At 44.1% G+C, this 13891-nt stretch overlaps 1 protein-coding gene across 3 annotated transcripts in view; it reads right to left on the reverse strand.

Annotated features, from left to right (window-relative positions):
• The window catches only part of LOC145340919 (potassium/sodium hyperpolarization-activated cyclic nucleotide-gated channel 1-like), a 279038-nt gene that overhangs the window by 105011 nt on the left and 160136 nt on the right, over positions 1-13891 (reverse strand). For all 3 annotated transcript variants that reach the window (XR_013886320.1, XM_080185500.1, XM_080185514.1), the window contains exon 5: positions 5108-5254. Coding sequence is in view for 2 of the 3 variants with exons in the window: in XM_080185500.1 (XP_080041626.1) it covers positions 5108-5254 (147 nt within the window). In the remaining variant the exon portion in view is untranslated. The remainder of the gene's footprint in view (positions 1-5107; positions 5255-13891) is intronic.

Here is a 13891-nt window from a genome sequence, read left to right on the forward strand (position 1 = left end):
GTTTTCAAGAAGTTTTCTAGGTTTTTGGTTAAGGTTGTACATCAGGTGACTAACTGGTATATGGTCGGTAAGAAGTCTCACAGCGCCAGGTTAAAGTCCAACAGATTTATTTGGTAGCACAAGCTTTCGGAATGTCACTCCTTCTTCACTCACCTAAAGAAGGAATGACACTTCGAAATCTTGTGCTACCAAATAAACCTGTTGGACTCTAACCTTCTTACTGTGCTTACCCAATCCAACGCTGGCACCTCCACATCATAGTATATGGACCGCAACCACTGAATGAACAAATTTAAGTGACAGGGGTGGGGTTTCACCATAGCGAAGGAATTCATCTTCTATAGCCATCACTGTGATCGCCTGTATTAGTCTGTGCATTCCAGTGGACCGAACAACTCAGAGACAGAAACAGCAGAAAGGGCCAGTGGACTTTAAGGGATGCCAATAACAGATCATGGGATTTGAGGTAACCCAAACTGTTTTCCAAAATGTCAGAAGGACAGACTGATCCAGGTATTCAAATGACAGGGAGAGGCAGATTGTATGCAGCTTGTAGGAATTATGATTGAATTTGAGATGATTATCACAGAGAAAAGCTGCTCAGGCCATCGAGTCTGTATCTGGTTAGTCCAATCCCTCATTCTTTCTCCAAATAGTCTTATTTTTCTTTACTCTTCCAAGCATTTATCTAATTTCCTTTTAAATGCTACTGTTAAATCTGTTTCCACGAGGCACTGCATTCCAAATCATAACCACTTATTATATTAAATCATTTTCCTCATGTCACCTCTAGTTCTTTTGTTGATCACCAGCAATCCGTCTCCTCAGACGATTGGACCTTCAGCCCTAGAAAACCATTTCTCTTTATTTATTTGATCTAGATCAAAAATACGATTTCAAGAACTTCTATCAAATCTCTCCAGTCTTTTCTGCTCTAAGGAGAACAACACAAGCTTCTCCTGTTCTATCCACACAACTGTAATCTCTCTTCCACAAGATAACTTTTCTACTCTCTCAAAAGCCTTCAAGTCCTTCCTAAAATGTGGCTTCCAGACTTAAGTCTCACAAATCAAGTTAAAGTCCAACAAGTTTGGAATTATTTAGAATCAAGTTTGAAATATTTGGAATCAAGAGCTTTCGGAGTGCTGCTCCTTCCTCACCTGAACACTAGTGTATACCATCTTCTGGTCCAATAAATAGCCAGCCACCACAACTCTATTTTCTATTCCTCAGCCAGTTTCGTATATTTTACTGCAGGTAATAACAGTGAGAGAGTATTCTTAAGATTTCCTTTCATTTTCCTTCTGTTATCTGATGACTTTGACTTGTTCGCGTGCTCTCGTGCAGTTGGAGGTAAGCACAGTGTACAGGAGAGGAAACTGTTTTTGGCTGACTTGGAGGATGGACAATGAATTGCCCTGAAGGGCTAGGCTGAAGCTTGCAGAGTATTAGTGGCTCAGACTGAGACGTTTGATTTGAAACTGCTTGAATGCATCTTGTTGAGTGAGGTAGAATTTGTTCATTAATCACTGAAAGGGACAGGTCTCACCATTGTAAAACAGTTGGCTTTCTCAGCTCCATTTACTGCTATGCATGCCTTGTTGTGCCAAAGTGGAAAGAGATTTGAGTGACCCTGTGCAATTTTCAAACAAATCGGTGGGACTGGTGCAACTACTGTGTTCTTTGTTACTCCCTCCAGCATCCTGTCTGGATCTTTGAAGGGCAGGTCATACAGGGGGCAGGTCAGGAGTTTCAGCCTCCATAGACACTATGGGCCCTATTTTACCATTTTGATTCTAAGTGCTGGGCAGACTTGAAACTGGGAATGTTTCAGATCCGACTTTTAAACCCATTCTCAGGTGCACTCTGCCTGAAATAATATCAGCAATTCTGAATCACGCAGCAGAAGCCTGTGGGTGGGGCTTAACATGCCCGAAATCCTGCAGCTCCCATTCGTGCCTCCAACTACGCACGCACAGAAAAAAGATGATAGAATGCGGCTCCCTTGTCACATCACGCCCAATGCCTCCCCTGGCCCCCACAGATATTGCCTCACCCTCACAACATTACTGACCCCCTTATCCCTCCACCCCCTCTGCCACCCAGACTGATTGGGGGCTTCTCACCCCCTTGTCCCCATCGATTTCAGGCAGAGATGGCAGCGGACCCACTTCCCCCTTGCTGATCACGTGCAGAGTTGCAGCAGGCACACCCCCCATCTCAAGCAGAGGGCCGTCGGATGCTCGGTACTTACCGCCTCACTAACTGGAGCACGCAAATTGGATTTTTGTAGAGCTTGTCTGTTTTGCGCCGAATCTGGATGGGCTCCATTTACAGCTATGCACGCTTTGTTGTGCCAAAGTGGAAAGAGATTTGAGTAATCCTGTGCAATGAGTGCCAGATTCGGCGCAAAACATAATGCTCGACAAATGCATTTAAATGGCCTTCGCTCCCATTTTGGGTTAGGTCCCAATTGCAGCCGTTTTTGGGCCTTGGTAAAGGGGGAACCGACGTGGAGAGGGTGCGGATTGCGCTACTTGCCACATGCCTGACATTATGAAGATTTCGTGCCTGAAAATAGGCATGACTTGATGGTAAAATCAAGTCCCATAGATTCTGAAGCAAAGTTATTTTCCAATACATATTAACTTTGAACTTGACTGCCCCGAGAACATCTGGGCCAGGACTCTCCCAAAGAAATTCTAAATTCCCAGCATGTGGGCAAATGGGAGTAAATCCCGCTGGTTTTTTAGTGTGATTTCCAGAATGAATCCCTGAAACTCTGCATCACAGAGTGACTGAGAGGAATTCATGCTGGAAAGCAATAGGCGGCGCCTATCCCAGCCTGAGACGCTGGGAGCATAGCGCTGCGTGGGCCCCTGAGCATTCACCAATCTGTCAGCGCCGAGATTGGTGCATTGCAGAAGTCCCGCACTGCCTGCCTCCCAATCGCTGGCCAGCTCCACAACCTCCCATTGCTGGCCTTCTGATCTTCCCCCTACCCCCCTAACGATCACTGCCCTTCTGGACCTCCCTGGGCCATACCAGAACTCCCCGCCCCCAGCCCCTGGATAGTCCCGATCTCCCCCACTGACAGTCCTGACCCTCCCATCCCCACCCCGGAGAGTCTTTACCTTTTTGCCCCGCCAGCCCCAACCCCCCTCCCGCCACCAGTATTCCTGACTCCCCCATCCCCCTCCGATGGGCAGCACAGACCTCCCGGCAGCACCGCCCCCACCCTGACATGGAACTGGTGACACTGAAATTCTTGGTCCTGGAGACACGCAGAGGTCATGGTGCCAGGCACTCAAGCAGTGCAGCAGGCTGGGGTATGAGAGACTAACCCCCCTGAAGTTCGGGAAGTTAGTTCTCCCACACACGCAATTCAGGTTTTGGTTGCGAAGAAAGCTTATGGTATGCTAGCCTTTATAGGAAGGGGTATAGAGTACAAGAGCTGGCGTCTAATGCTGCAGTTGTACAGAACGTTGGTTAGACCACATTTGGAGTACTGCGTCCAGTTCTGGTCACCTTACTACCGGAAGGACGTGGAGACCCTGGAGAGAGTGCAGAGGAGGTTTACCAGGATGCTGCCTGGTATGGAAGGACTGGGTTATGAGGAAAGATTGGGTAAATTGGGGCTCTTCTCCTTAGAAAGTCGGAGATCGAGGGGGGATCTAATAGAGGTGTATAAGATAATGAAGGTATAGATAAACTGTGGCAGGCTTTTTCCTTGATTGGAGACAAATATCACGAGGTGCCACGGGCTTAAGGTGAGGGGGGAGAGGTGTAATTTGGATGCTAGAGGGAGGCTTTTCGCACAGAGGGTCGTGGGGGTATGGAATGCACTGCCAAGTAAGGTGGTGGAGGCAGGCACGCTGGACTTGTTTAAGGTTTACTTAGATAGACACATGAGCGAAATAGGATGGAGGGTTACAGGAGACTGTTTTAAATAAGGATCTCGGGACGTTCCTGGAAATCAACTGTTACATGTGTTGATGTTTTCTCTTTTACTCCGCAGGTGCGTCAGTCCACCTTGTTGTTTAATGAGGGACATGCACACGGTGGGTCATGCGTGGGTTGCTCTTGGATGTTTCGAGAGAGCCTAGTACTTTACGTCATTTGTGTACGCTTAAAACTGGACCAGCAGATGGGCACCACGACAGCTCAGTGACTTTCACTGTTTGCTACGCACATACATGGATTTGGGCCAGTGTCTGTGGGAGTTTGCGCATTCTCCCTGTGGTTGCGTGGGTTTCCTCCAAAGATGTGCTCTTAGGCTGATTGGTGTAACAAATTGTCCCTAAATTATTCTCCCCTTAATCTGGTTTCCAATGGGGGTACCATAAGCATAGACTTGGGTCAAGGGTGGAGGAGGAAAAACACATTGTTAAGATGGCGGCGCGGGCTCATTGGGCCAAAGGGCCTGTTTCCTGTGCTGTGTTGTTCTTTGTTTATTCTTTGTATGACATAGACTGCAAGATTTCCAGTTGTGTGGAAACATAGTAACATGAAAGTTGGCTGAAAACCTTGATGACTCAGAAAATGTTAAGTAATGAGGTAAATTGACAACAACTGCATATAATAACATGCTATCAGTGAGCATACATCTTGCAGACTGAACCTCTTTGATATTAGTCTTGTTCTTTTAGCTGTCAACAGTTCTGTGGCCAGATCACAAATATAGGGAAGAAACGATGCTGTGTCACTTGGTCTCTTGGTGGAGAGGGTTTGCGTGGGAAACTTTGCTACTAGCACTAATTGTGGCAATGAGATGATCAATTCTGGATTAAGTGTAAAAGCATCAACTGTCCACAATCCACAATTAAGCAATCTAACCGTCATCTCCAGTACAACATATGGTCCATGATTTTTGCAATTGTGCATTAAAACACAGCTCATTGATCTAACTATCAGGCAGGCATGGGATAAAATCCATTCTGAACAAAGTTCAGGTGTTGAAGTAATACTATACACACAAAAACTCCTTCATGACTGTCCAAGCTTCCAATCTAAATTCACCACCAATACTCAAAGTATGAGTTACAGGTATTATCGCAAAAATGAAAACATCCCACAGGTTTGAGACAAAGAACTTAGAAATAAATACCTCCCGAAGTGGATCATTCAATTCTTCCAGAATACTGTCTTCATCAAAGATCTTGCCTTGGTAGCGGTGTTCATAATAGTCGTGAATCTTCTGCCGCATATCAGCAGGCAGCTTGTGGAACGACATGTACTGTTCCACTTGTTTGTACTGAAATAAAAAAGGAGAAACACCATGTTAAATGAGCTGATTTGTCTCCCACTGGAGACGGAAGAGATGCCAGGCTAATGAAGTCACTCCACAGTACACTGCTTTCAAAGAAATGTGATGTCCAACAAACTGCTGAACAAAATGGGGAAAAAATACACAATGCATAGACATTTAAAAACTAAATTAAATGACCTAGGTAAAAGACACATGACACAAGATCAGCTTTGAAAAGAATGTGGGAGAAAATCAGGTAACTCAGAAAATAATATTTTGGTGGAACAATGTCTCAGTTTTAAAAGCTTGTATATTGTGATTGAGCTCAGGGGGTAATTTTGACTTTGGGTGATAACGATTCAGCCTGCGGCTGTACATCCTTCCTGAGTGTTGCTCCCATTGGCTTCAATAACAGGCATCTGAACTGATGGTCGCCTGCTTCAGTCAGAAGTCTAAATTATGTCCAAGGATTCATAATTTTACACCTTTTGAGAATGAATGAGTTTGAATTGAAAATAAATTCAATTTGGGGAAAAAAGTTAGAAAAGGAATAAGAAATTCCAAATATAAAAATTTAGAAATAGCTGACAAGGTCAGATGCCTAATAAAACTGAACCCACTTGTAGATAGAAACATACAAATGCTTGCAGGAACAATACTATGATGGCCGGTGGTTAAAATGGAATTTGTTAAGTGAAGGCATGCAGTTCACACCTTTGACATGAGAAATAAAAACAGGAGTGGCCATTTAGCAGATCAAGCCTGCTTCGCTATTCAATAAAATCACGGTGGTTGGTCTATCTCAGTTACGCATTCCTGCATTATGTTTTATTATATACTTGGGGCAGAATTCTCCCATCCTGGTACTAAGTCCTGTGGTGGGGCGGGAATATGGCAAGTTTCCCGCTGCTGAGATCAGTGGGAAAACACGCAAAATCCTCTGTCACTGATCTCATTAATTATGCAACCGGGGGTTTTGCACTGCATTCCATGGAAGGGCAGGTCTGATGACATGTAATCCGCCATCCTGCCCCAGCGCCTAACATCACTGAGCCACAATTGACGGAAGAAGGTGAACCTCCTGACAATGAAGCTGGATCTCTGAGAGTACTTTGAGGCTGGAAGATTGGCTCTCTACAGGACACCGAATCTGGAAGGTCCACTTCCATCCATTTCCACTTCCCCCACCTACCCAATTCTGTGGTGTTCCAAGGTTTAGGGTTGCCAGCAACTTCCACTTTGAACTCCGAAGGCAGCCCCAGTCATTGTTCAGGTGAAACATCTGCACACTAGATGTATTTTGCATTAGCATGTTTTCCCATTGATACCGCAGAGAATTAGATGTGGATGGTCTAATGGATAATCCCCATTAGCAGGATGCAAATAAGTCTCATACCGGTCTCCATTAAACAATGTTATTTTCTTTTAAAGAAAGATTCCTTCATGTCAAATAGTGAACTCACTCCCAGATCTTTGGAAACTATAGAACTTCAATCCCTTTCGCCACCGAGTGATATGTTTCTTTTATATATATATTGTTTATAAAGTAAAGGATGGAAGATTATCTGTCACTTATTGTTCCCAAATACTTCCTGCAGGATAAACAGGCAAATTCAAAGGAAAATGTGTTACCTTATAGACTACAGTTCGATGTAGTTCTGCAATACAAATGGATTATAAATATAAGCAAAGGTCTGAACGTAGGAACAGAGTAGACCATTCAACACCTCAAGCTCCTTGTGGTTGATCTGTGATCTAACTCCACATTGCCCAGCTTTGCCCCATATCCCTCAATATTTTGGGCTAACAGATTTAGCTCAGATTTGAAATTAACAATTGGCCCAGCATCGAGTGTTGCTCGTGGAAGAAATTTGTGAAATTCTCTTTACATGTAGAAGAGCTTCGTAAATTCACTCCGAAAAGATTTGACTCTAAATTTTAGATAGTGCTCCCTAGTTCTGGACATCCCAACCGGGAGAAATCAATTCTCTCTACCTATCTATTCCCCTCTCCTCACCAACTTCTACTGATGCACCATAGAAAGCATTCTCTCTGGTTGTATCATAGCTTGGCATAGCTCCTGCTCTGCCCAAGACTGCAGGAAACTACAAAAGGCTATGAATGTAGCCCAATCCATCACACAAACCAGCCTCCCATTCATTGACTCTGTCTACACTTCCCACTGCCTCAGAAAAGCAGCCAGTATAAACAAAGACCCCACGCATCCTGGACATACTCTCTTCCATCTTCTTCCACTGGAAAAAGATATAAAAGCCTGAGGTCACATACCAACCAATTCAAGAACAGCTTCTTCCCTGATGCCATCAGACTTTTGAATGGACCTACCTCGCGTTAAGTTGATCTTTCTCTAAACCCCAGCTATGACTGTAACACTACATTCTGCATTCTCTGCTTTCCCTCTCTGTATACAGTATGTTTTGTCTGTATAGTGTGCAAGAAACAATACTTTTCATTGTATACCAACACATGTAACAAATTAAATCAAATCAAATTAATATATTGAAAATTTAGACTAAAACTGCTTTACTGTTTTGATTGCAGGGAATACATAACTTTGTTTGTGTGATCTCTCAACTTAATTCAACCTTTTGAGTCTAGGTATCCTTTCAGTACTTCTACGCTGCAATCCCTCCAAGGGACTGACGTTGCCTGCGCAAGGTTACAGTACTCCACAGGACAAAGAGGATAAGCACAGAGCTTCAGCTCACAGGAGGAATTATCCTCAGCACAGGGTTTACACGCTGTGAGTAAAGCTTCTTAGACATAACTGAGCAAACAGTCACTTAGAAGGCTAGGGCCAGGATTTTCCATTCCTTTTTTTGGACGGGTTTGGAGAGGGGATTGGAAAGTCTCATGAGCAGCCCAAATTGTATTTCACACTCACATAAAAGTGTGATGCGACTGTTCTCACTCCATCTATCACATTACAAGGTTCCCGACATCATTTCCATATATTAACATTTCGTTATCAGGCCTCTGGGCCTGAATCATTCTCCCGCCCACCCCACCTCCTACCCCAGTAAGCAAGTCCATTTACATCACTGTGACGGCAGACTGGCGTGAATCACAACTGGTCTCCTAAGCCATGTACCTGGCAAGCAGACCTCCTGAAGGAGCTCAGGTAAGTACATTACTCAGGGAGGAGAGGCTCATGTGCAGGCATTAGCTGGGCAGCTTCTAAAAATGGACCCTTGATCTTCAAAAAGCTAAGGGCATGATTTTACAGCCCTTCCCACTGAGGCGAGCCCTGAGGCGGATCCCCCTGCAGCAGTATGGGCGACCCATAATGACTTAGGCACTGGCAGGACCAGAAGACACCTCAAAACAGAGTTAATGATATACTCCTTGTAGACAAGTGCTACCCTCTGAAGATGTGGTGATGACATTGACCAAGAGCCCAGATAATGATGCCTATGGAAAAATACAACTAAAACCACATGGGAATAATTAATTAATTAATCTGGAATTGAAAAATTCAATGAAGGTGACCATTGTCATAAATACCCAGTTTGACCTACATGTGACTCCAGACTCAAAGCAATGTGACTCTTAACTCCTCTCTCTCTCTGAGATGACCTGGCAAGCCACTCTGTTGTACTAGACTATTGCAGAAAAGTTAAAAAGCAATAAAACCAGAGCGACTACCTGGTATTTTGTACCAAAACAACAAAATTGTGAATTTGGCGAACTGGTGCGGCAACAATAATCTCTCCCTCAATGTCAACAAAATGAAGGAGATTGTCATCGACTTCAGGAAGCATAAAGTAGAACATGCCCCTGTCTACATCAACAGGGATGAAGTAGAAAGAGTCGAGAGCTTCAAGTTTTTAGGTGTCCAGATCATCAGCAACCTGTCCTGGTCTCCCCATGCCAACACTACAGTTAAGAAAGCCCACCAAAGCCTCTACTTTCTCAGAAAACTAAGGAAATTTGGCATGTTTACCACCACTCTCACCAAGCTTTACAGATGTGCCATAGAAAGCATTCTTTCTGGTTGTATCACAGCTTGTTATGGCTTCTGCTCTGCCCAAGACAGCAAGAACTACACAAGGTTGTGAATGTAGCACAATCCATCACGCAAACCAACCTCCTATTCATTGACTCTGTCTATACTTCTTGCTGGCTCAGCAAAGCAGCTAGTATAATTAAGGATCTTACACACCCGAGACATTTTCTCTTCCGCCTTTTCCCTTTGGGAAAAAGATACTAAAGTCTGAGGTCACATACCAACAGTCTCAATTTACAGCCTCAGCAAATCATACCTTACAGCCAGTGTTCTGGAAAACACTATCATCATTCCAGGGTCTGTCCTGTCCTACTGATACACATGATGCACTGTTGGGAAAGTGTTGCTCTGGGAGTCTACAACATTGGTAACAGGTCAAACAAGGGCAAGCAAACTTTCTACTAATTCTCACTGAGCACCCTACCTGAAGAAGAGCTGAGGATGACAAGGGCACAGAGTGCACTCTGGGTGGGGGAAATCAATATCTACTGAGTGGCTATTAACCAATCTGGCCATGTGCTGAAGGATATACTTGCCTGACTAGGTCTGTCACAGATGGTGAGGAAACCAACCCGAGGGAAAGGCCTATTGACCTCATCCTCACTAATCTACCTGTTGCAAATGTATCTGTCCATGACAGTATTGGCTGAAGTGACAATCTTATAGTCCTCTTGTAAACAAAGTCCTGTCTTCATACTGAGATGCCGTGCATTGTGGTATGTGGCACGACTACCATGCTAAATGCGATAGATTCAGAACAGATCTAGCAACTGAAAACTGGGCATATATGAGGCATTGTGGGCCATCAGCAGCAACAAAAATATCCTTAGTCACAACCTGTAACCTCATGGCCCAGCATATGCCTCTTTCAACCATTACTATCAAGCCAGAGATCAATCTAGTTCACTAAGGCATACTGAAGAACATGTTTGGAGCAGCACCAGACATACATAAAAATTAGATGCCAAACTAGGGAAGCTAAAACTCAGGACTAACTTGTGTGCCAAAAGGCAGAAGCAGCAGGTGGCAGACAAAGCTGAGCAACTCCAGAACCAATGATCAAAGCTCCACAGTCCTGCTATGTCCAGTTGTGAATGCTGTTGGACAATTAAACATGAATTAGAGAAGGAAGTTTCAAAAATATCCCAAACTCAATGCTAGGAAAGCCATCAGCCAAAAATGTTGAGTGAATGATCCATCTTGGCCTCCTCTTGGGGTCCAATAAGACCAAGAGATATAGAAGCAGAATTAGACCACTCAGCTCTTCGAGTTTGTTCTGCCATTCAATCATAGCTGATATTTTTTTCATCCCCATTCTCCTGCCTTTAAAGTGAAAATTTATTTATTAGTCACAAGTTAGGCCTACATTAACACGGCAATGAAGTTACTCTGAAATTCCCCAAGCCGCCACAGTTTGGCGCCTGTTCGGAATAATGCACCTAACCAGCATGTCTTTCAGAATGTGGGAGGAAACCGGAGCACGTGGAGGAAACCCACAAAGATATGGAGAGAACGTGTAAATTCCACACAGACAGTGACCCAAGCAGGGAATTGAACCCAGGTCCCTCGTGCTGTGAAACAACAGTGTTAACCACTGTGCTGCCGTGCCACTCCTTTGAAGAAGAATTTTTGAAGAACATTTGAAGAAGCTCCTTTGAAGAAGAACCTTTTCCCAAAACCCCTGATCCCCTTATTAATCAAAAATCAATCTATCTCTGTCTTACAGACACTCAATGATCTGGCCTCCAAATGCTTCTGCGATAGAAGTTCCACAGATTCACCACTCTCCGGCTGAAGAAATTCCTCCTCATCTCTGTTTTAAAGGATCGTCCCTTTAGCCTGAGGTTGTGCCCTCTGGTTCTAGTTTTTCCTACTAGTGGAAACATCCTCTCCACTTGCATTCTATCCTCGTAGTATCCTGTAAGTGTCAATAAGATCCCCCATCATCCTTCTGAACTCGAATGAGTGCAGACCCAGAGTTCTCAACTGTTCCTGATAGAACAAGTTCTTCATTCCAGGGATCATTCTTGTGAACCTTCTCTGGACCCTTTCCAAGGCCAGCACATCCTTCCTTAGATATGGGGCCCAAAACTGCTCACAATACTCCAAATGGGATCCTACCAGAGCCTTATACAGTCTCAAAAGTACATTGCTGCTCTTATATTCTAGCCCTCTTGATGTAAAAGTGAATACTCTTGATGTCATGGCAGCATTGATTGAGTGTGGCATCAAGGAGCCTGAGCAAAATTGAAGTCAATGGGAATCAGGAAAAAACTCTCCACTGATCAGAGTTATATCTGACACAAAGGAAGATGGTTGTGGCTTTTGGAGACCAATCACCTCAGCCTCAGGATATCTCAGCTCAAGTTCCTCAGGCCCAACCATCTTCAGCTGCGTCATCAATAACCTTCCCTTTATCATAAGGCCAGAAGTGGCAAAGTTTGCTGATAATTGCCAAGTGTTCAGTAAAGTTCATTATTCCTCAGTTACTGAAGCATGTCCACATGCAGCAAGCCCAGGACAACATGCAGGCTTATGCTGACAAATGGCAAATAACACTAATGCCACACATGGACCAGGCAATGACTATCTCCAACAAGAGAGAATCTACTCATCTTCCCTTGGCATTCAATGGCATTTAAAACATTAGATCTGCCACAATTAATGCTCTGAGGTTTATTATTGAACAGAAACTGAATTGACTTGCTATATAAATACTGTGTCTATAAGAGCAGGTCAGAGGCCTGGAATCCTGAGGCGAGTAACTCATCTCCTAGCTTCCCAAAACTGTCTACCATCTGCAAAGCACAAGTCAGGAGTGTGATAAAGATACTTGTCTAGATGAGCGCAGCTCCAACAATATTTTCCAGAAGAAAGTTGCCCACTTGGTCAGAATCCCATCCATTACATAAACACGTTCACTGCCTCTACTCTGGCACACAGTGACAGTAGTACGTACAGTATAACTGATCCATACAGATATTCAGCAAAGCTCCTTCAACAGCACCTTTCAAACCCACAACCTCTATAAGGACAAGGGCAGCGGATATATAGGAACACCATCACCTGCAAGTTTCCCTCCAAGCCACTCACCATCCTGATTTGGAAATAAATCACCATTTCTTCATTGTCATTGGGTCAAAGTTCTGGGACTCCTTTCCTAACATTATCATGGATGTACCTATACCACATGGATTCCAGTGGTTCAAGAAGGCAGTTCACCATCACCTTCTTAAGGACAGGTGGCAATGGGCAACAATACTGCCTTTGCCAGCAATAATCTCATCCCATGAAGCTGTAATGAATATTACTTCCAGAACATTACTGCAGGCTGCTACAGTGCCAGGGACCCAGGTTCAATTCTCGGCTTGGATTACTGTCTGCGTGGAGTCTGCAAGTTCTCCCTATGTCTGTGTGGATTTCCACTGGGTGCTCCAATTTCCTTCCAGAGTCCGAAAGACATGGTTAGGTGCTTGAGACATATAAGATGATGAATGGGATGGATAGGATAGAGGTGGAGAGACTCTTCCCGCTCAGGAAGGACAGTAGGACTAGGGGGCACAGCCTCAAGATAAAGGGGGGGCAGTTTAGAACGGAGTTGAGGAAGAACTTCTTCACTCAAAGCGTGGTGAATCTTTGGAATTCTCTGCCCGTTGAAGTGGTGGAGGCTACCTCGCTAAATATTTTTAAGACGCGGGTTGATGGGTTTTTGGTAAGAGAGGGGATTAAGGGTTATGGGGAGAGGGCGGGAATGTGGAACTGAGCCACGACAGATCAGCCATGATCTTATTGAATGGCACGGCAGGCTCGAGGGGCTAGATGGCCTACTCCTGCTCCTATTTCTTATGTTCTTATGTTCGTATGTTCATTGGCCATGCTAAATTCCCCCTCTGTATCATCTGATGAAGGGACAAACCCCGGAAGCTAGTGGCATTTACTACCAAATAAACCTGTTGGACTTTAACCTGATGTTGTGAGACTTCTTACTGTGTTTACCCAAAGACCAGTAGATTTTCACACTAAATCCATTGCTGTCTTAATGTAAGCCTATTTGTGACACTAATAAATAAACTTAAAAAACTTACTAGCCAGCCCTAGCTAAGCCCAAGGAACTTTCTCTGGATCACTGCCTGCATTGTAGCTGGTAAGATTGGTCCAGAGAAATCTAGCAATCTGCCTCAGGAGGTCAGCTGCTACCTGTGGTTTTCCAGAACTACACCAATGAGGCCAAAAACCCTAATTTCAAAGAGCCTTGGGACACTGTTTGTACATTCGTCTTTTTGGACCTGAAATTTGGCCCAAACAAATTTTTCTTCAATCAGTTTCAAAACACAGAGGGAAAAATATATGTCACTTAACATCAAAGCACTGCATGTTTGTAAGAAAAGGCAAAAAATCCTGCTAAGCATCTTTTCTTGAAGACAAAGAGGTCAAGGTTCACTTTCAGGGAGTTTCCAATGGGAAACCGCAGAGGGGAGTTTATGTGGGCAAGTCAGCTGTGGCACTTTAGCTGTCTACCAGGACTCCTAAATCTGACGTATAATCCTTTGCCAACAGAAGAATTTGCTTCACTACTATTGACATGTTATTGAATATTTCTCTCAGGTAAAATGCAT

This window comes from Carcharhinus amblyrhynchos, chromosome 1, assembly GCF_965287045.1.
Source record: "Carcharhinus amblyrhynchos chromosome 1, sCarAmb.v2.hapA, whole genome shotgun sequence".
In the NCBI taxonomy this organism is placed as follows: Eukaryota; Metazoa; Chordata; class Chondrichthyes; order Carcharhiniformes; family Carcharhinidae; genus Carcharhinus; species Carcharhinus amblyrhynchos.